The 21,100-nt window shown below is 54.1% G+C and overlaps 2 protein-coding genes across 2 annotated transcripts; one reads left to right on the forward strand and one right to left on the reverse strand.

Moving 5' to 3' along the window:
* The first annotated feature begins 271 nt into the window (after window positions 1–271).
* ANKRD53 (ankyrin repeat domain 53) lies at window positions 272–5,923 on the forward strand. The gene is made up of 6 exons (XM_024133509.1): window positions 272–423; window positions 612–750; window positions 1,267–1,466; window positions 2,736–2,900; window positions 3,275–3,395; window positions 5,204–5,923. The coding sequence occupies exons 1-6, from the start codon at window positions 272–274 to the stop codon at window positions 5,921–5,923; spliced, it is 1,497 nt and encodes a 498-aa protein (XP_023989277.1).
* A 664-nt stretch (window positions 5,924–6,587) lies between these two features.
* On the reverse strand, window positions 6,588–14,706 carry TEX261 (testis expressed 261). The gene is made up of 6 exons (XM_024133576.3): window positions 14,546–14,706; window positions 13,564–13,643; window positions 12,227–12,380; window positions 10,313–10,380; window positions 9,533–9,635; window positions 6,588–9,301 (listed from the first exon to the last, which is right to left on the reverse strand). The coding sequence occupies exons 1-6, from the start codon at window positions 14,613–14,615 to the stop codon at window positions 9,186–9,188; spliced, it is 591 nt and encodes a 196-aa protein (XP_023989344.1). The 5' UTR covers window positions 14,616–14,706; the 3' UTR covers window positions 6,588–9,185.
* Window positions 14,707–21,100: the final 6,394 nt, after the last annotated feature.

The raw sequence follows: 21,100 nt of genomic DNA on the forward strand, positions 1-21,100 counted from the left end.
TGCTTTTTACAATCAGCACTTAACCAATTTTATAATCGTAAACAAAAGCTACGCGTCTTTCAGTGTGGGGTGTGTGCGATGTCGAGTCTCCAGGACGACTGGGCCGCGGGGGTGGGGTGGAGGGCTGGGCGGCGCCGGGGCCGAGGAGGCGAGCGCGGCCGACACCGCGACCCTCGCCCGAGAGCGCCCGCCCGCCCCCAGGAACGCGAGCTGGAACCTTGGCGGGCGGGCGGCACCCCGCGGGCGGCGGCGCCTCTCAGGGGTCGTCCCCATGAGGCTGGCGGAGAAGGCGTCAGCCAGCTGCGGCGACTCGGCGGCCCGGCGGCCCACGTGGGCCTGGGAGCGGGTGGGCGGGCGTCGGGGCGCGGGAAACCGCTCGGGCCTCCCCGAGCGGCCGGGCGTGGAGCGGCGGGGGTCGGCCGGGTCAGGCTCGCCTCCTGAGCGGTGCCCGGGACCCTCGACGACGGTCGCGTCCCCACTGCCCTGCCGCGCAGCGCGCCCTGGCCCGGCCTCCAGAAAGGCCTTCGTGCACCTGGGGGCCTGGCCCGCGCGGGCCCCGCGGGCCGCCGCTGCCCGGCTCACTCCCGCCTTCCTCCCCGCGCCCGCTCTAGCTCCGTGAGTCTAGGCGAGGTGCGGGACCAGAGGGCGATCGGGAGCTACCACGAGCTGTTCGCGGCCTCGCTGGGCAACCTGGAATGGTTGCGGTTCTGTCTAAATCGGCACCGTGCGGAAATCCCGGCCGATGACAAGGTAAGGCCTCGGAGCTCAGGGGCGGGGACCGAAGTCGTCTCCACCCCACAGAGAGCTCCGTACGTAGTAGTTACCTGGTGCGGGACCAGAGGGCGATCGGGAGCTACCACGAGCTGTTCGCGGCCTCGCTGGGCAACCTGGAATGGTTGCGGTTCTGTCTAAATCGGCACCGTGCGGAAATCCCGGCCGATGACAAGGTAAGGCCTCGGAGCTCAGGGGCGGGGACCGAAATCGTCTCCACCCCACAGAGAGCTCCGAAGAGGGACAGTGGAGCATCCGGAGATGTCCTTTTCTAGGTAGATGGTCCTAATTCACCTTCCGACCGTCTGGAAGGCTATTTTGGGGGAGCGAGGAAGGGGGAGCGATACGGGAGTGGGAAAGGGGTTACGTGCGATTCTCCGGGGGCACAGAGAAGAGGGGGAGGGTAACCCCAAGAAATTGCTCTCTAGGTTAGGTTGTGGACCCTGGGGGTGCCAGTCCTGCTCAGCCTCTTCCTGCTTCCTCTGGCCCCCACAGGGTTTCACTGCCATCCACTTTGCAGCCCAGAGCGGCAAGCTTGCATGCCTGCAAGTCTTGGTAGAGGAGTACAAGTTTCCCGCGGACCTGCCCACCAACAATGGCCAGACACCTCTACACCTTGTCATCCACAATGACACCAAGACCATGGCCCTCCCCTGCATTCACTGTCTGATTAAGCAAGGGGCGGCCCTCAACACGTGAGTCCAGCCTATGAGGGGAGAGTGGCTTGGAGGCTGGGCAGATAAGAACCCCACTTCCAGGCGGGCAGATCCAAGCAGGACAGGCAGAGGGGCTGTGGGGTGACAAGGATGGAGTCCCACATGAACAGTCAGAGAGCCCACGTGGTGTCATGGTTAAGAGATTTTGGGAGAGGACAGACCTAGTTCATGTCCCAGCTTTGCTACCTGCTACCAGACAGAAAAACCTCAGTCGAGTCACTCAACCCTAAGCCTCAGTGCTCTGGTTCCCAAACCTGTCTGTACCCTGGAATCACCTGGGGAGCTTCAAAAATACCAATGCCTGTGTTCCAATCCAAAGGTTGTCATTTAATTGGTCTGAGGTGTGGCCTGGACTCTGGAAGGCTCAAAAGATCCTCAGCTATTTCTCATTTGCAGCAGAGTTTGGGAACTACTGCCTCAGTGTCTTCAACTGAAATTTGGGGGAATGACAGTGCTTATCACGTGAGACTATTGTGATAATTGAGAAAATGCATGGAAAGTGCATGGACGGCATACAGGAGATGGCATTCATTCAAAATACTTATCCAGCATGTAATGTGCTAAGCGCTGGGCCAGAGTTGAGGAACACAGTGGTGAACATACAGCAATGGTCCCTGCCCTCGTAAAGCTGATACGCTAGTGCAGGAGCAGACAGCCCATTAGCAAACTAATAAATGAACAAAATGACAGAGTGTGGTAAGCGGTTATGAAGGGTATAAACAGGGTGATGGGGTGGTGAGTAAAGCGGGCAGAGCAGTTACCTCTAAGGAGAGAACGGGGAGGTGAGCCAGCCTAGCAGAGCCAAGGAAAAGTGTTCCAGGCAGAGGTGTAAAGGCCATGTTGGGAGAGAGTGGGGCAAAGTCAGAGGACAAAGTTGGGGAGGGAGCAGGGCCCCGGCCATGCAGGCCTTGTGGGCCATGGCTAGGTGTGGGGAAGGGGCAGGAGGGCTGAGTGGTTTCAGAGGAGATGAGGTTAGTGGTCTCTGAGCTCCAGCCAACCAGCTCTCCTTCTAGCATTTCCTCACGGTCACAAACCCCATAATCAGACTTCTGCTGTTCATTTAGTCCAAACCCTCCTTCTACAGTTGAAGAAACTGAGGTACAGAGAGGAGAAGGGACATGCCAGGGTCACCCAGTGGACTGGTGGCAGAGCAGGCCGGGAAGCCGGTTGGCTCACCTATCTGACAGGCAGATGCCCTTCGTCCTTCCTTTCTGCCCTCCTCCCCCTCCCCGGCGGGGCCCTCCACAGTCAATCCTGCAACGGCTCCACACCCCTGCACCTGGCAGCCCGCGAGGGCCTGCTGAGCTGTGTGAAGGTCCTGGTGCAGAAAGGTGCCAATGTTCATGCCCAAGATGCCATGGGCTGCAAGCCCATCGACTACTGCAAAATATGGAACCACCGCATCTGTGCCCGGTGAGGCTGTGAGAACCAACCCTGCCTGTCAGCCTTCCCCAGGGCCCTCACCCAGAGCTGAGCATGTAAGAGGAGGGTCTGGGGATGAGTCTGCAGAGGGGGCCTCTCCCCAAGATGTTATTCCCAGGGCTCTCCACAGGGCCTCACCCCTGGGGTTTAGCACTGCCGTGAGGTCCCAGCTTCTCAGCAGAAGGGTGGTGATCCATCAGACGCTTTAGCCAGAGGGGCCTCGGGCAGTGGGGATGGGTCATCTTGCTCATGCAATCTCTGGCAGCTCTGCCCACTCCCACCCAGGCCCTCAGCAGCAGCCAGTCTTCCCTGCCCAGGGCGAAGCTCAGTCACCGGGGAATGACATCCCCCCGCCTCTGCACCAGGTTCTTGAAGGATGCCATGTGGAAACAGGACAAGAAGGACTTTGCCCATGAGATGGGGAAACTGAAGAGGCTCAAGAACCAGCTGGCCCTCATGGAGGAGGACTACCTGACTGAGTATCAAGTAAGGGGTAGGGCCAGTGGGACGGGCAGGGGCACCGGCCATCCAGGCATGTGAGCAGAGGAGGCAGGGACCCACATGCGCAGTGAGTTAGAAGAGTGGCTAGAAGTGGTCCCATCCAGAAAGAGCCTCCCTCGCCCCCTCCTCTGAGGAGGAGGGCTCCAGGAGGGTGCCGAAGGGGTAATGCTCAAGAGGACTCTTTAGGGCTTCCCTGGTGGCGCAGTGGTTGAGAGTCCGCCTGCCGATGCGGGGGACACGGGTTCGTGCCCCGGTCCGGGAAGATCCCACATGCCACGGAGCGGCTGGGCCCGTGAGCCATGGCCACTGAGCCTGCGCATCTGGAGCCTGTGCTCCGCAACGGGAGAGGCCACAACAGTGACAGACCCACATACCGCAAAAAAAAAAAAAAAGAGGACTCTTTAAAGGTGGGTAGCAGTTGGCCATATGAAGAATCAGGAAAGGACTAACCTTTCTCTGTTCCTAGAAGGAACAGAGAGCCCTGTGGAGAGGCATAGGGGCACACGAGAGCATGGAGTTTGTCAAGAAGTGCAAATTCAGTACAGCCAGGGGATCAGATGTGAGCTGGAGACTGACAAGCTAGAGACACGGCAGGGGCCCAGATCAATGTCAGACCTCAGCTGGGACAGAAAAGAAGAATAAAGGATTTTAAGCAGGTGTAACTACATAGGATGTAAGAACCAGAAAACCCCAAAAGAAGATGCTGGGAATCCTAAGTGGATCCAGGAGTTGGGAGGGCTTCGGGGCTGGCAAAATCCAGTACTCCAGCTCTGTTCCAGCTGCGTTCTTTGCCAAATTTCCCCGTCCTACCCTCCGTTGTCAGTGTCATCCAGCCTTCATAGTCATGTATGTATCCAGAGGAGGCAAAGCCCATCTGTTCCTGTGGCTCTAAGATTTCTCAGAAGCCCCTTGAAGATCTCCCCTTATCTCTTATTGGCCTCAACTGGATCATGTGTCCATTCTTGTTCCAATCCCTAGAGCTAAAAGAAAGCCATGTGTTGACTGACTTAGGTCTGGGGCGAGGCTGATGGAATTATTATGATTGGCTTAGCCTAATCAGAGCCTACATCTGAAGCTGGGTCAATCTCCAAACCACCTGACTGCTTAGCAACAGTCTGGGAAGTGAGACACTGAGATGGGGAGGGGGGAAGGGGTCGGTTCTGTGACAACGAGTTGAAGGTTCAGCTCTAGTGGAGGCAAGGACAGAGAGCATCACCACCCAGCCTGGAGAGCCAGCCAAATCTGTCTCTCTCCCTACACTGACCACTCAAGGCCCACCACTTCCAAGAAGCCTGCCCAGATTAGCTCCATCCAGTTCCTAGCCTTCCAAACTTTTCTGCTTTCTCCTTCCAGGGTCAAGGATAAGTCTGCATCATTCATTTGCCTTTTTCCCCATCATCAACCCAGAGACTCTCTTAGGACAGGACATGTCTCCACCATCAGACTGGGAACTCCCTTAGTGGGGGTGGAGGCTGGTCTCCCCCATTAAGACTCAAGTTTTTCCATAGGGCAGGGGCTGTATCTCCATCAGATTGGAGGTCTCTCCTATGGGAAAGGCTCTGTCTGTCCCATGAGCCCAGGGGCCCCCTCCAGGCAGTGGCTGTCTCCCCATCAGAACAAGGGCTCCCACAGGCAGGGGTTTCTCTCATCAGACTCCGGGCTTCCCGGAGGCAGGAAGGTATCTACTCAGTCAGAAACCTGAGGTTTCCAGGGCTGCAGCCACAGGGACTCCTTCCACAGAAGCACAGGGGGAGAAGCCCTCCAGAACTATCTTGTGCCTTCTGATATTGCAGAAAGAGCACCAAATTCTGAGAGAAGCTGACTTCAAGAAGTGGCTCCATCGCAAGCTGCTGCCCCAAGGCCAATCCCTGATCCGCAACACTCAGGGAGAGCCCCGTCCTCCACCCCAGGCCACTGTGCTCTTCAAGACCCCCAAGCACGGGGCACTGTGGCCTCCCAAGAGCTTCTACCCCTCCCGAGAGGCGAGCCTGCGACAGACACTGCAGCCCAGTCAGCCCTCGGTGATGCCTACACCCACCTGCAAGCAGCCCATGGTCAGGCGGCCCAAGGTGTGGAATCGCAGCAACAACCCTGTCAGGTCCCCCACCGCCCCGATCGGCTACCCGCAGGGCATCCGCCTGGGCGTGCATCCCGACCCCAGGCCGGAGCACGACTTCCCCTGCTTCCTCGAGGTGAGGTCCGACGGGCACGGCGGTGCGCTCCTGCGCACGGTGGCCGGCAACCAGGTGGTGCCTGTGCCCCGTCTGCCTTTAGAGGTGATAATCCGTGAGCTGTACCCGTCGGCGCAGCCGTGCAGGATGGAGGTGCCCCAGGGCTTCTGTTCTGTCACCATGAGAGAGGTGCCCCGGAAGCGGCGCCTGGGTGATGGCACCTTCTGGACCGACACTCTGAGCATGAACCTGCGAGAGACGTTTGACGAAGGCTTCCTGGCAGCTGTGCGGGCCCATCAAGGGCTCCCGACTCTGCCCTCCCCCAAACCACCCCCCACTTAAACTTATTTTGGTAGCCTCCCGACTGGAGGCTGCCCAGTGAAGGCTGAGGTGTGGTGATTCTGTACGGATGGGGAGGAAGGGGGAGTGCCCACAGGCTGCCCACCCCCAAGCTCAAGGATCGGAGCCCCCTCCCCGACAAAACCCAGCTCCCCGGTCTCCCTTCTCTCCACAAAGGAATCTCTTGGACCCCCCCAGGAGGTCCAAGTTAGGGCAATAGCCCAAGGCTCAGAGTGGGGATCCTTCTCTATCCTGGGCCCTACCATTGTAAAAGTGACACTTTGGTGTCCCCATTTTCCCTCCTCACACCCAACAGCTCACCAGGGACAAGGATTCCAGGATGAGGGACCACTGGGAAATTCTGCCTCTTGTTCATATTAAGTCCTTCCTGCTGCAGGTTCTAAGCCTCACTCTGCATCTCCAGATCCAGAACAGGGAGGAAGAGAGCTGATGTGTCACCCTGCCATTGGCTTCCCTGCCACTATGGGCTGCCATCCTTCATTCCCAGCTGCCACTGGGGTTTCTGCAGTACAGGGAGGCACAGGCAGCCTTTCTGGAGAAGGGAGGGAGGACCTATGGCTTCAGTTTGAGACTGAAAGCACTTGTACTTTCTCCAGGAAGCTATCCTGGGTCCCCCGCTATCCCCTGTACACACCACTACAAATCATTCATTAAACAAACATTTATTGAGTACTTTCTATGTGCCAGGTGCCAAGCTAGGCATGGTTGATACAAAAACTGAAGGACAATCCCTGCCCTCAAGGAGCTTACAGTCTAATGGGGAGATAAACCAGTAAGCAGGCAAGTTAAGCCCAGAGTGATCTGTGTGGTGTGATGGAGGGAGAGGGGACATTCAAAGTTCCTTGGAGGAAGTGAAATCTAAGTTGAGAACTGACAGAGAAGGTACTCAGGCGAGCAGAAGAAAGGGAATTAAGGTGGCATCTCTGGATACAGGAGGCTGAAAATCAAAATGCAAGGTGGCAAGTGATGAGGCCAGAGAGGCGAGCAAGAACCGGGACACCACGAGCCTCCCAAGCCATGCTAAGGGGTCTGGACTTTATCCTGACAAGGGGGAGCCATGGAAGGTTGTAAGCCAGGGAGTGACTGGATCAACCATGCATTAGAAAGACAACTCTGGCTGTGGGACAGAGAAGTGGAAGGAGGCTGTCACAATACTCCAGGTGAAAGCTGCTGACAGTGGGAGTGGCGCTCAAATCAAGAGATGTTAAGAAGGTAAACTTGACAGTTGTTAGAGATTGGATGTCAGGGCCGAAAGAGAAAGGTTTCTGGTCGGGCTCCTGAGTGATCTTGGAGCCAAGGCAGGTACCCAAAAAAGGCAGGTTGCAAAGGGCGGCACCAAGTGCTATCTGGGCCGTTAGAGTTGTCTGTGTGCCCAAAGGCAGCAGAACTGTGGTTCAGAGGACCGAGAGGGATGCTGGGTCTGGCTGTCAGCTCTCAATTCCTTGAAACCATCAGCACGGATGGGCTCCTCCAGGGAACCCACGACCAAACCCTGAGAAAACCCACCGCGCAGGAGGTGAGTGGAGGGGCCTGCACAGGACCCGAAAAGGAGCAGCCAGAGGGAGAACCAGCCACAGAGGTGCTCGGGACGCTGGGGGTGACGAGCCCTGCCTGATGCTGCACAGATCCAGAAAGAGGAGATATGAAGAGGGTCCGCTGGACTTAGCACAAGGCCACTGGCAACCCCCAGAACACTGGCACTGGAGTGAATGGAGGGCAAAGCCACACCACTGGGGTGAGAAACAAAGACATGGACAGCAAGGGAGAGCAAGGCCAGCTGCTGGCCAGCAGTCAGGACACTGGCCTCCAGGGTCCTCCACCTTGTCCTCCCTTGTCTGCATAGGACAAAAGGGCCTGGCAATCTCAGTGCCACTGAGAGAAGGCCAAAATGTGCTGGCCTTTCCTTTCCCCAGGAAAGGGAAATGCTAAACCCAAGGAAATGAAGGGCCATGGTGGGACTTGAGGCAGGATGTAGAGGTAAGATTTTCAAGCACAGAGGTCTTCCCTGTGGCTGAAACGTACCACATGTGTGCAGTCCATCTCTGCACCTGTCTGCTTTGCTTTGAGGTATAGGACATGTCCGGTAATGGCTCTCGTGGGGACTTCATTCGCGTATGTACTGCTGAGTACTTGTAAGGCACTGTAGTTGGAATGCAAGGTCAACAAATGCTGGCCTGTGCCCAGGACCTGGCCTGCCTTTTTAGAAGACTGATCACCTCCCCAGGAGCCAAGACCACTCAGAAGAGAAGGCCAGCCCTTGTGTGCTCTTAGAGTCTCACCAGCCCTGTTTCTTACAAAACAGGCTGTAGCCCAGGCTGCCAGGAAGCCAATTTTTAATCTGTTTCTCCTCGAGCCTGAGATAGAATTCAGCCAGAAACCACTCCTCTTCCCTAGGGGAAGACTTATAAATAGGATACTGTACATGTTCTCCTGAAAAATCTAACCCAGTCCCACACATCCCCTCTCTGCCTGCAATCTGACAGTCACGGAGCCCTGAGGAAAGAAGAGATGGAAGGAGAGAGAAGGGGATTAAGAAAGGCTGCATCCATCCCCACTCCCCCACCTCCCACTCCAGGCTCGGCTCCTCATCTCTGTCCCCTTCCCACTAAGGGCCACAAGAACAGTCCCTTCGGAAAGGCAAGACCCAAACCCAGAAAAGGAGCCCCTGGCGCAGAAAAGCCAGGCCAGGCGGAAGGTCAGCAGGAAGAAAGGAAGATGAACTTTCAGGGTATTAAGGCAAACAGGGCCACCTAGAATCTTTATTCAAACGGGAATCAGCACTTGGACAGAAATCACAGTTCAACAGCAAAAACTTTCTCTTGCAAGTGCTAAGCCACGGCCCCTCCCCATGGCCATCTGCCCATAGCAGTTATCACTGTCTGCTCTCCAGCTTCACGGCCCCTGCCCTGCCTGCCCTGGCTGAGCCAGACCTCCGGACCCATCACAGGAGGGGGCGGGAGGGCCACAGGAGCTCAGCTTCTGCACACCCAGGTGGACCACGGCCTCCTGGCTAAGCAGGCACCGCATCCTCCCTGGTGCCCTCTGAGTTCTCAGCCTCTGGCAGCATCAGATCTGAGCCAAGCTGAGCCTCCTGAGGATGGTGGGGACGGGGACTTCTGGGGGAGTCAAGGGAAGGAGGGCCAGGGCTGGGGGATGGTGCCTTCCAGCTCCTGGCCCCCACCTACTGCAGAGGCCCAGGGGCCTGACTCTCCTGATCTTGCCCCAGCATCCCCTCCGTAGAAGTTCAGTACATCTTCTGCCGACTGGGTAGAATGGCCTCTTTGATGAAGGAGAAGACAACCAGGATCCCTAAGCGTTTGCCCCGCTTGCCTTTGGTGAAGTAATTGGACACCACGTCATCTGTGGAGACACAGGCAGGGAGGTAGGGGGTGTGTGTGTGTGGGGGGTGTGTGTGTGTGTGTGTGTGGGGTGTGTGTGTGTGTGTGTGTGCGCGCGCGTGTGTGTGTGTGCGCGCGCAGCTCTGCCCACCCAGAGTCCAAGTGTCTCCATCACGGGCTCCAGCTCCCCCAGTAACTCAGGCCTTCCTGGCATCCTCCCACCATGCCTCCCACCTTACAAACCCCTTCTCACCTCCGGGCTGCATGGTGGAGGGCAGGACGTTCTCCCCAGCCGACAGCGACACAAAGAATGCAAACGGGATTATCCACAGACAGAAAGTGAAATAGGCCAGGACCTGGCAACAGAGACACTGAGATGAGGGTGCCCCTGGAGATGCCAAGGCTGTGCCAGGTGTGCTCACCATGTATCTTAGAAAAGCAGTCAAGCGTGCCCCACACTTGATCTCTGAAAGGGACCAGGGCCCGGGAAGCAGAGACAGGACACCCCCAGACATGGAGAAAATTCAGTGGGGAAAGGTGGAGACCAAAGATGACTGCATGGCCACAATCCCCAAATCGTGGTCACTAGGACAAGCAACTCTGAACGAAGGAGGCAGATGGAGGGCAAAACCATGAATGACCCATGTTCCCTAGAGAAGTGACCTCGTTCTTCCCCAGGGGTTCAAACTGGGGTAGCAAGGTTCAGGGTTGCGGCCCACCCCTGCCCTGTGAGGTCTGTGTCAAACCAGGCCACCCCACCGCCCCTTCCTGACCTTAGGATGTTAGGCTGGGATGCTGGGAGCCCCAAAGGACTCACTGGGAGACAGCAGTGTCCTCCCCACCTCAGCCAAAGGGGTCCCTGCTCCTCATCCTCACTGCTTTCTAAAATCATCTATACCATTTTTTTTAAAACGTGTCATCCCTGAATAAATTCAGTTTCAAATCATAGCCAAGTTCACAAAGAAATCACGCAAGTCCCTTTTACTCGCTCTGTCCCGGTTAGTAGTTTGATGACGTACTGAATACTTCTTACCTCTGAGAAGGGATAATATTCCTCTGCAAAAAACTGAAACGCTAGGTAATGATTCACCACCACTAGCCCTGTTGAGGGAATGAACAGTCATTTATTCTGGGGCGGATAACATAAAGCAGACTTTCAACCTTCACAAGGCCCTGGAGGTTGGAAGCCGAGACTTAGTCCTGACCTCACACCCAGCTCAGGGTATGGCTCCGTGCCAAGTGCACTACTCTCCAGAACCCAGTTTCTCGTCTGTTAGAATGGAAGAACTAGCCCCCCCACCTGCCCGCTGCAGAGGGCACTCATGAATCCAATTAGAAGTAGGTAAAACACTCTTTGAATAGTATAAAAATGAGACTCCAGCGCTACACACTCCAAAGCACGGTGCCAATTGACCTGGTCTTTAGCGGCCGTGAGTCCTGAAGAGAGCTCTGCAGGGCTGCGTGCGAGGATGTCACGGGCGTGCAGAGCACACGCTCCCAAGGAGTCCACTCCAGACAGGGCAGCAGGGAGGAGGCTCTCACTCCTCAGGAATGAAAGGGCACAGTTTGCTAGACAGTTTGCAGTGCGATCTTAGGGTTCCTCAAAATTCTGGGGGTGGGGTCCGTCCTCAGGATAAGGTTCACTGGGGTGAACTGGTTCTGGATCCCACCACCTCCTTAGCATGCAGCCAAATTCAGAGAGAGATCCTGGGGACTCATTGCTCCCAGACAGGCATTCCTGCCGGTTCCCACGGTGAGGTGAAGGGCAGGCACCAGAACAAGGCATCCCCTCACACCCAACACCCCTCACATACACCTCACAGGCAATTGCCACGAAGTCTTTCCTCTTTTCTCCTCTCTTGCCTCTCCCCTTCTAAGGCAGAGAACCACAGCTCTACCGCTCCTAGCCACGCTCTAGGGCAAGGGCATACTGGAAGATAGGATGGTACCTGACACCCACAGATCTTCAGAAAAACTCTCCCAGGCATCTAGAGGGCAAGTCAGGGGAGTGACAAAGGGAAGCCAAGGGAGTTCCCCAAGGGGTGGGGGGATTGGGGAGCGCCCTCCCCCCTGGGAAGACGCAAGAGGAGCCTGGTCTCCAGGGAAGGACTCCTCACACCAATCCCCGCAGAACACATGCTTTGGTGGAATCACACCAAGGCACTCAGTCCTGGCTTTAACACTGCCCTCCTTGTGAATAACATTCTCTTTCCAGATTCTCTCACAGAAATAGAAGAGCAGCTCTAAGAAACCCCAATCAATCTGGTATCTTGACCAAAGGCTATGATGACTAGTAATGATTAAAGGGAGAAAAGGCAATTCCGGTAACCAGATACTGTCTAGAACCTTTTCCGAGAATAACTATAGCACCTATGTGCCAAATGAGTCTCCTAAACATCGTTGAACAGATGGAGAAGCTAAGGCCAGAGAGGGGAAATGACTCCCCAGGGTCAGAAACTGGTGGCAGAGCAAAGGCAGGAAGGCCAGGGTCCTCCAAACACTGGGGTCTGTCAACCCCAAGGCAGCTGTCTGCAGGGAGCCCCAGAGCCCCAGGAGGCTCGTCTTAGTCATGACTTTGGGCCAGAGGACTGGATGGGGAGCTGCCTGCAGGCCAGGGAAAGGTTTTGGGCTTTTCCTGGCCAAGTGGTTTCCTAGGGGCTATAACTGCTCAGCCAACCCACCTCTTTTCCCTTCTCAAACCCTTTGTCAAACTCACCTCCCTAGGAAAGCCCTCCCTTTCTGAGTATCCCAGCCCCCCAAATTCTAGTCACTAGAGCCAACGCGGGCTATAGGCTCCTCATGTGTGAGAACCCCAACCTCCAATCAGCCTGGCCTCCTGGAGGACCTCAGTGGTTTGCCTCTTTTCTTTATATCCCCTTCAGTGCCCTAGACTGAGCTGGGCACGTCCAACCCACTCAGCTGCCTCCCCAACTATGTCCCCTCTCACCGCACGACAGGATGAAGTTAGGCGAGGTCAGCATGATGAAGGGGAAGGTCTGGAGAAGGCCAAAGTAGACAAGGTTGGTGAAGAGGCCCACACCAATCATGTAGGTGGGGAAGCGCTCAAAAACGTAGAGGCCAATCAGCACAGCTGTGGAGAACTGAAAACAACCAGAGGCACACAGTGCGGGGAGCTTCTTCCAGGCAGCCTTTCTGTACTCACTAACCCCCAGCCTACTCAGGGCAACACTCTGTTCATGTTTCAGTCTCTCCTTGTTTCACAGCCACAGTCTGACCTCCCCAGCTAGTCTCTCAGCTCCCGAAGGGCAGCACTTTTTAATCTCAAAGTTTGTTTGACAGCAACCCACAGTAACAAAAAATAGTTTACACTGTGACCCCAACACATGTACATATACATGATCAAAGTTCAGATTTCAATTCTAGTCTTTCCCATTCCTTTTTTTTAATGCTGATAAGGATCTACTGAATTGACTGCACAACCCAATAATGAATCCTTCCTGCAGTTTGAAACACATTGTTCTGAAGGACTTACAGCTGTCAGTGCTCAACAAAAGGCAGGCAGTTGGTTGAATGAAGGTCTAATTCCTGTACCAACACCCATGAGCTGGGCCTCTGAACCCAGAGCTGAGAGCTATGGTCTTGTCTCCACCACTAACTCCCTACCCCAGGCCATTCCCAAAGTGGAAGTGGCTGCTGACAGCAGGTGACTTGAGAGGCACTGGGCTCGTCCTTTCCAAATGTGCCCCCAGCCCCTCCCCAGCCTTTCCTGCAGCTGCAGAAATCTATCCACCAGCAGTCACTCCTGTGGCTTGGACATCAACGGCAAGGATTGTGTCTTCAGGAAGAGAAGCCTTCCACGAGCCCTGAGCAGGGCAGAGCCTGGGGCAGGGAAGGTGTCTCCCTCTTAGAACAAGTCACTTGATCCAGTTACAAAGACGGCAATGAACAAGTACTCAAAACTATCCTTAAGGTTCCTCTCAGTTCTAAATGCTGTAAGCATTGGAAGGGGCTAAGACCACTGAAGGCGGTCAAACAAAGGCAAAGCCACAGTCCTGTCAACAGAGAATGGGCACTCAGCTCTCGCCTTAAGGAACCAAGAACGAGGCCCGCAGTGAGGCGATGCCACTTGGGGAAGGAGGCCAAGGAAGACCTAGGCCCAGGAGAGCAGACCCAGGGGACAAGGTACAGGGCAGGGAGGTAGGGGGTGGTACCCTCAGGAAACAGCAAGGACAGAGGTCTCATCACCCAGGCCAAACTTTCCCCACTTCCTCCTTTTGAGGGAGGGCAAGAGTGAGGGGGATCCTGGGGAAAACTGCCACTTACCCAGATCATGTATTTTATGATCCTGCTGGTGGCCACTGTGTATTCTTCTATCAATTCTGCCAGGTAATAGAGTCCGGCCGCTGGCGGGGGGAAGCAAGCAGGGAGAACATTAGCCAGGGTCACTCCTGCCATGCCGATCACCCCTCTCTCTGCAGCTGGATTCCACTCAACCTTTCATGACTCCATTAGGTAAGGAACAAACCAAACAATCCGTGTGTTACCCTCCCAAGTTGGAAGTAAAACTTTGTCAGGGCAACTAAGGAGAGATTTCATAAAAGTGAATGTAAACCTGTATTTGATGCCTCGGCACAAACCTAACCTCTGGCCCATAAAAGGGAATTTCTTTCACTCATTCAATAAATATCCGTTGGCATTCAGTATGCGCCAGGTGCTGGGCTGAGAGCTGAGTACAGTACGAGACAGACGAGGTCCCTTCCCTGACCAGCTTTGCGGGGGTGGGGGGTGTTGAGTGGGAAGGGGAGTCAGACAATCCTAGTAGGACAAGTCAAACCCCATACGGAGGGCTTCCCGGAGGAGGTGAAGTCTCAGCTGAGATCAAAAGTAAGAACTAGACAAAAGGGGAAAGCCGGTCAAAGTCAGAGTGAATGGGAAGCACCAAGGGCCCGAGGCGAAAGGGCGGGGGTAGGTGTCTGGGAAAAGTTCGGTGCGGCCGGCCCCGCGATGGAGGGCGCGGCAGCGGTTGGCCGTGCGCGGGCAAGGGGCACTTGAGTCAGCCTCCCCCGGGCACCGCTGGGGCGGACTCTGTGACTCCTGGAAGGACCAGAGGTCAGGCTAGGCTACTGGGGTCAGGAGGAGGGGCAGGACCAGGCGGGGCAGGAAGCGAGATGCGAAGGCCGGAAGGACCGGGCGGGGGGGGTCTCCCGGCTCTCTCCGGCGCCCTCGTGATGCGACCCCCACCCCCCCGCGGCGAGCACAGATGCCGGAGCTGGAGCCCGCGCGGGCCGGGGTCGCGCACTCTCACCGACGGCCAGCGTGATGAAGGCCACCTGGATGAAGAGCGACAGCCAGCTCAGCACATACATGAACCACATGGCGCCCCCGCCCCGGCCGCCCGCCCGCCGGGACGGGCCTGCGCGCTCGGGTTCCGGCAACACGAAGCCGCCGCCACCGCCGCCGCGTCCCCGCCCCGCGGACGGTCGTGCGCCGCCGCCGAGAGCAGCCTGGCCCGAGCACCGCTCCCAGCCAGGTCCGGACTAACGCCCCCAGCCGGCGCGGAGGGCCAACCGCTGCTGCCCAGACCGGCGCGCGCCCGCGGACCTCCGGGCTCCCGAGGATGCAAGGAGGGGACGGTCGGCGATGCAACCCTGGGGAAGGCGGGACGGTCCTGAGGCGCGGGGACGCGGCGCTAGTACCGGAGCTTGGAACGTAGCCTCCGGCCCCTCCCTGTGCACTCCTGCGCCAGCCTGGAGGGTGGTCCAGGGTAGGGGAGGGCCGCCCGACTCCTCCCCAGCAACCTCGGGCCAGAAGCCTCCAGGCAGGTTGCCCAGGGCTTTCTTTTGCTCCCGCAGGTAACAGGAACAAAATTGTTGAGTGCTTAACGTGTGCCAGGCACTATGCTAAAAGCTAGGCTGTAGGTTCATGATGGAAATTAATCCGATGATGTAGATCATTTTATGGATGGGAAGCCAGGGCCTAGGAAGGTTACTTTGCGTCAGGTTATTGTACATCTAGGAACAGGTAGGAATTGGGGTACCTTTGATTAGTCATTCTCAAGCCTAACTCTCCCTCTCTGTTGACTTCGCCCATTAGGCGCTGAATGCATTTACTACACCTCTGGAAGAGCTAACTGAGGGGCCCCAAGGAGCAGGGCAGCCCTTGTCAAGAAGTCCCCCATCTGGTGGCTGAGACAGGCAAGCCAAAATAATGTGTAATGGGCCCCTGGTATGTTTCTTATCTCAGAATATTTTTCATGTATAAAAATAAACACATATTCCTCAAAAAAATTAAATATAGGATTACCATGCTATCAAGAAATTCCACTCCTGGGTATATACCCAAAAGTACTGAAAGCAGGGATTCAAAGAAATATTTGCACATGCGTGTTCATAGCAGCATTATTCACAATAGTCAAAAGGCAGAAACAACTCAAAACAACAGATGAATGGATAAACAAAATGGTACGTGCATGCCATGGAATATTATTCAGCCTTGAAAGACATGAAATTCTGACGCATGCTACAACATGGGTGAACCTTGAGGACATCATGCTAAGTGAAAGAAGCCAGACGCAAAAGGACAAATATTGTACGAGTCCACTCATCGGAGGTATCTAGAATAGTCAAATGCATAGAGACAGAAAGTAGAATGGTGGTTGGTTGGGGGAGGGTGGGAGACAGGGCAATAGGGAGTTATTGTTTGATGGGTACACAGTTTCAGTTTGGGAAGATGGAAGAGTTCTGGAGATGGCTGGTAGTGATGATTGCATGACATTGTGAATGTACCTAATGCCACTGTTCTGTACATTTTAAATGGTTCAAATGGTAAATTTTATGTTATGTATAGTTTACCACGATTAAAAAATACATAAGATTACAAAGCAAAGAAATTACACTGAAATACAGATATCAAAAATTTTTTTAGAAAACTGCGTGATATAATATATATGTTTCTTTATTAAAGCATAACATAACCCAATCTAACAGAAAGTCTAATAACTACCTCCCAGTGACATAATAAGAAACATATATTTGGTCTCTGCCCCCAGTTCCTGACACAGAACTCCTAAATTCCTCGGAATTTCCTGGGTGATAGGAGCATCTTCTGTTCTAATGAGGTGACTCTTGGTGGGCTCCTGGTTAGCTTCAGTAAGGGGGCTGGTCACCAGATTGGAAGCTTGGAACTGTTTCTTTTTTGGCCGCACTGTGTGACTCGTGGGATTTTAGTTCCCGGACCAAGGATCGAACCAGGGCCATCAGCAGTGAGAACGAGGAGTCCTAATCACTGGACCACCAGGGAATGCCCTAGAAGCTTGGAACTTCCAATCCTACCCTCCATTCTCCAGGTAGGGGAGAGGCACTGGAGATTGAGTTAACAATCATGAGGAAGCCTCCATGAAAATCTCGAAACCATAGGGTTCGGAATGGTGAATACATCCACATGCTGGGTGGGTGGTACACCCCAACTCCACAAGGACAGAAGTTCCTGGGCTCAACCCTTCCAGACCTCACCTCTTCTCTGGCTGTTCATCATGTCCTTTATAATATCCTTTATGATGAACTGGTAAACTAAGTAAATATTTCCGAGTTTGGTGAGCCATTGTAGCAAATCATCGAACCTGAGGGGAGGTATGTGGGAACCCCCAATTTTGTAGCCAAGTAAGACAGAAGTATGGTACCACAGGGACCCATGACTGTGACTGGAATCTGAATTGAAGGCAGTGTTGTGGGACTAGGGTCTTAAAGCTGTGGAGTCTGATGATAAGTCCAGGTAGATAGTCTCAGAATTGAATAAAATGATAGGACACCCAGTTGGTGCCCAGAGAGTCGGAAAATTGATTGATGTGGAGAAAAACCCCACACATTTGGTGTCAGAAGTGTGGTGAGTAAAGAAACAGTTTTCCTTTACTACCACAATGACAAAGGAGGGACGAGTATAAATATTTTCAAAATATCTTCAATCATATAAGAAGAGAAAGTCACAGATACTGCCAACTACTGTGAGTTTGTTGCCTGCATTCATAATGGAAGGAAATGTTAAATTTCATTTAGACCTTAGTGTAAATAAAGAGGGAAACTTTTTCCCTTCCAACTTTCTAGAGTCCTTCAGTTTGTCTCCCTGAATTTTATATCTGCTGACTTCTTAGGGGTCCCCACACCCCTGGTTAAGAATTTCTGAGGGCTGCATATAAGGAGAAGTGGGACCTTAAATGACTGTGTGCTTGGACTTCCCTAGTGGTCCGGTGGTTAAGACTCCACACTTCCACTGCAGGGGGTGCAGTGGGTGCGGGTTCAATCCCTGGTCAGAGAAGGGGAAGTTCCTTGTGCCGCCATAGGATGCGGCCAAAAACAAAAAAAAGACTGTGTGCTTATTTACAAGGCTCTTCATTATAGCACCGGGAGAGACTGAAAACCACCTAAATGTTCATTATTAGGAAACTGGACAAGTACGTTTTGGTACATTATAAAGCAGAGCCATAAAAACAATTGAGGATGTTCTTTATGTACCCATAGAGGAGGATCCTCTTTTGAAAAAAGCAAAAGAATCTGCACAGATATTTCTTTGTATGGAATATCTCTGGAAGAGTCCATTAAAAAATGGTAACTTTGCTTGCCTCCTAGGAAGAGAAAGAGTGGGGTTCAAGAGTAAGAGAGGGCATTTCCTCCATATTCCTTTTTATATCCTTAAAGCACTGAACTACATAAATATATGTAAATGTATTACCTATTCATGAATTCAGTTTAAAATTTAAATGTTTATAGTATGCTGGACCTGCTAGGATGTCTCAAATTGTCTGTCGTGTTAATCAGTCCCTTTGTGAGAAAAGCATGTGGCGCCTTACAGGTAAGTCAGCTAACCTTGGATCACGTGACCTGGCCACCCCTGAATGGCCCAATAGGGGAGCTTCGTGGTTAGGTCTTTTCTGTTGGGGAGTTTGGATTTGAGACACAGAAGCATCAGTGAGTAGAAGCACAATAAAATCTCAGTTCGTCTTAGTTTTACCTAAACGTTATCCTGCCAAGGAGGAAGGAAAATATAAAAGTATTCTCCCACTCCTCCCCAGAATTGTAGATAAGGGAAACTTGAGGCTGGAAAATGTTAAGGGCATTCAGATGGCTGACCCAGGACTGTTATTCCAGAGCTGGGCATTTTTACTTCCCCACAGTCTCAGAGCCAAAACTGGCCCCGGGGACCAAGGCTGAGGATTCATGTTTCCTCTGGACAGCAGGAAGAGACCATGATTTCCCAAGAAGGGGGGTGGGCAGGGCTCATGAAGGCTCTTTGGGACCTGTGCTTAGGCAGGAGGTCACCAGGATGAAAAAAAACAAACTCTCTTGAAGGAGGGATGGGGTGAAGCAGAAGGGCTCCCATGCGCAATTCAAGGAACTCAAGAGTGAAAAGATTTGTAGATTCAAAGGTTTGTTGATTTACATATTGACAGAACTCAGTAACTACATACACTTATACCAGTGTTACTCCTTTAACTTTTACTGATTCACAAGCTCACATGTTACCATTTGATTTCCACGTGTGTGGGGATCAGTTCCCATACATCTCATGATGATGTTCTAGGGAAACTAGCTCTTTCAACATCATGTGGATCTCTTCCTCATAAAACAATCATTTCCTTTTGTTTCTATTTATAGTTTCTATAAGTGCACATGTAGTGTTCTTACTCTGTGCCAGACACTGTTCTGAGTGATTTGTATGTTTTAACCCATTTAACCCTCACATCTAGCATAGGACATAATGCTATTACTGTCTCCATTTCACAGATGAGAAACCGAGGCTCAGAGAGGTTCAATACCTTATCTAAGGTCACACAGCTAGTACTTGGAGGAGCTGGGGTTTGAATCTGGACAGTCTGGCTCCAGACCCACGTGGTTTTCTCTGGTCTCTTTAACTAACCTGCTGTCAGGGTGATTCTGCCTGCCTGGTCGTGGACTGGGCCCTGCTTTATCTCCCTGCAGGCTGCCTGGTCCCCTGGCTCTTCCTTGTATCCCTCTACCTTTATCCTTATAGGAGCTAATGAATACACATCAGGGTTCTGGCTTTGGCCCCCTCTCTTCACCTCTGGTCCCCTTCAGCATCTTCACTAGCTAACCTTCTCACATTCTCACACACTTACACCTTCACTGCACCCAAGGCTGGGGACTGGCTTTAGTTGGTTCTGTGGTCCCAGTGGTTATCTGGCTGGGGCCTGAGCATCCCCAGGTGCTCAGAAGGGCGGGGAAGCGTGGAATGAAGAGGCTGGGCAGCGCGGGACCCTGCAGCTCAAGTTCCCCTGACCTGGCTATGTTCGCTGCCGCCCTCTAGTGGCGGCCAGAGGACCTGAAGAGGACCAAAGCCAGGGCCGGTTCAAGAGAGAGCGAGCCCACACGTGCACACTTAAACTACACACAGTTGGAGACAGGGCCTATCTCAGCATCCGGGCCTCTGCTGCCCCTGCCTGGATTGGCTACAGACAATGATTGTTGTGTGAGAGACACCATGGAGTCAAGAGACAGGCAAGGACAGGCCTGGAGATCCAGGCCCCTCTTCCCTCCTCTTCCTCTCCTCCCGCTGTGTAGCTCTTGCCCCTTTCCTGGCCAGCTCCCCAGCGCCAATGGAAGCACAGTGTTGGGGTAGGTACCCGCCGCCCCCCTCCCACTCTATCCCTAACACGTACAATGTCCCCTCTCTAAGGTGCCCACACCGTAGAGGAACACCTTTCCTGTGACGGTCCACGTACTCAGCAGGTTTCTCGTTTGGAAGCTCACCTCTCAGGCCTTGGTTCTGCAGCCGGTCAGCCAGAGGAAAATTCTAGGAAGAGACGAACCAGAAACAGTGAAAAACAATGGCCACTCCTATGTCCCCATAATGCACAGGCCTCCTGACCCTGTTTCTCTGCTATGCCTCTGTCCCCACCCAGGCAGCTGCCCTGGTGTCCCTGGCACCCCTCCCCCATCCCTGTCACATGCCTGGGGCCCCAATTCAGGTGGCTGAGTTAAAGAGCTTTCTAGTGACAAGTCCTCAAAAGGCTCTATTAATTGCCTCAGCATTGTCTTCAGCTAAGCTGCCGGGCCTGCGAGCTGAGAGGACCGGGTTGGGGGTGGGGAAGGGTGTGGAGCCGGGGGGCAGGGGGGGTGGGTGGGGGTGGTGTTGTGAGGCTGGAGAATGACAGGAAAGAACAAGGCAGGGGAAGGCAAGCACTCTGGGATTCGGCACATATCAACTGAGACCCTTGCAGATCTCTCCCTCTCTCTCTCTCTCTCTCTCTCTCTCTCTCTCTCTCTCTCTCTCTCCTCTCTCTCTCTCACACACACACACACACACACACACACACACACACACACACACACACACACACGAGCCGCTGAGCAGGGTTGTGGGATCTCCTCTGATGGAGGTCCAGCCAGAGCTGGGAGCTCCTCTCCAAGGAGAGGAGGTGGCCCCAGGAGCCCGGACAGCAGCCAGCCATTCACATTCACTCCACCTTTACCGACACAGATCGCTGGAGTGTCTCCCTGTCTTGATTCAAGCAGCTCTGAGTGGTTCCCCGTGACAGGAAATCCTGATTAGAAGAAAAGGGACAGCTCTCTCTGACGAGCTAACTCCCCTCCTGGGGGGAAAGAAGAGGAGGCTCAGATGAATATATCAAAGGACTAAGAAGGGTCAGGGAGGGCTTCCCTGGTGGCGCAGTGGTTGAGAGTGCGCCTGCCGATGCAGGGGACACGGGTTCGTGCCCCGGTCCGGGAGGATCCCACATGCCGCGGAGCGTCTGGGCCCGTGAGCCATGGCCGCTGAGCCTGCGTGTCCGGAGCCTGTGCTCCGCAATGGGAGAGGCCACAACAGTGAGAGGCCCGCGTACCGCAAAAAA

Source organism: Physeter macrocephalus, chromosome 12, assembly GCF_002837175.3.
Source record: "Physeter macrocephalus isolate SW-GA chromosome 12, ASM283717v5, whole genome shotgun sequence".
Classification (NCBI taxonomy): domain Eukaryota; kingdom Metazoa; phylum Chordata; class Mammalia; order Artiodactyla; family Physeteridae; genus Physeter; species Physeter macrocephalus.

Coding starts and splice junctions, on each gene's coding strand:
- ANKRD53 (XM_024133509.1), top strand. CDS start 272: ATGAGGCTGGCGGAGAAGGCGTCAGCCAGCTGCGGCGACTCGGCGGCC. Junction 751..1,266: donor AAATCCCGGCCGATGACAAG/GTAAGGCCTCGG, acceptor TGGCCCCCACAG/GGTTTCACTGCCATCCACTT. Junction 2,901..3,274: donor AACCACCGCATCTGTGCCCG/GTGAGGCTGTGA, acceptor CCTCTGCACCAG/GTTCTTGAAGGATGCCATGT.
- TEX261 (XM_024133576.3), bottom strand. CDS start 14,615: ATGTGGTTCATGTATGTGCTGAGCTGGCTGTCGCTCTTCATCCAGGTG. Junction 10,381..12,226: donor TAACTTCATCCTGTCGTGCG/GTGAGAGGGGAC, acceptor TTCCCTCAACAG/GGCTAGTGGTGGTGAATCAT. Junction 9,302..9,532: donor CTCCACCATGCAGCCCGGAG/GTGAGAAGGGGT, acceptor GTGTCTCCACAG/ATGACGTGGTGTCCAATTAC.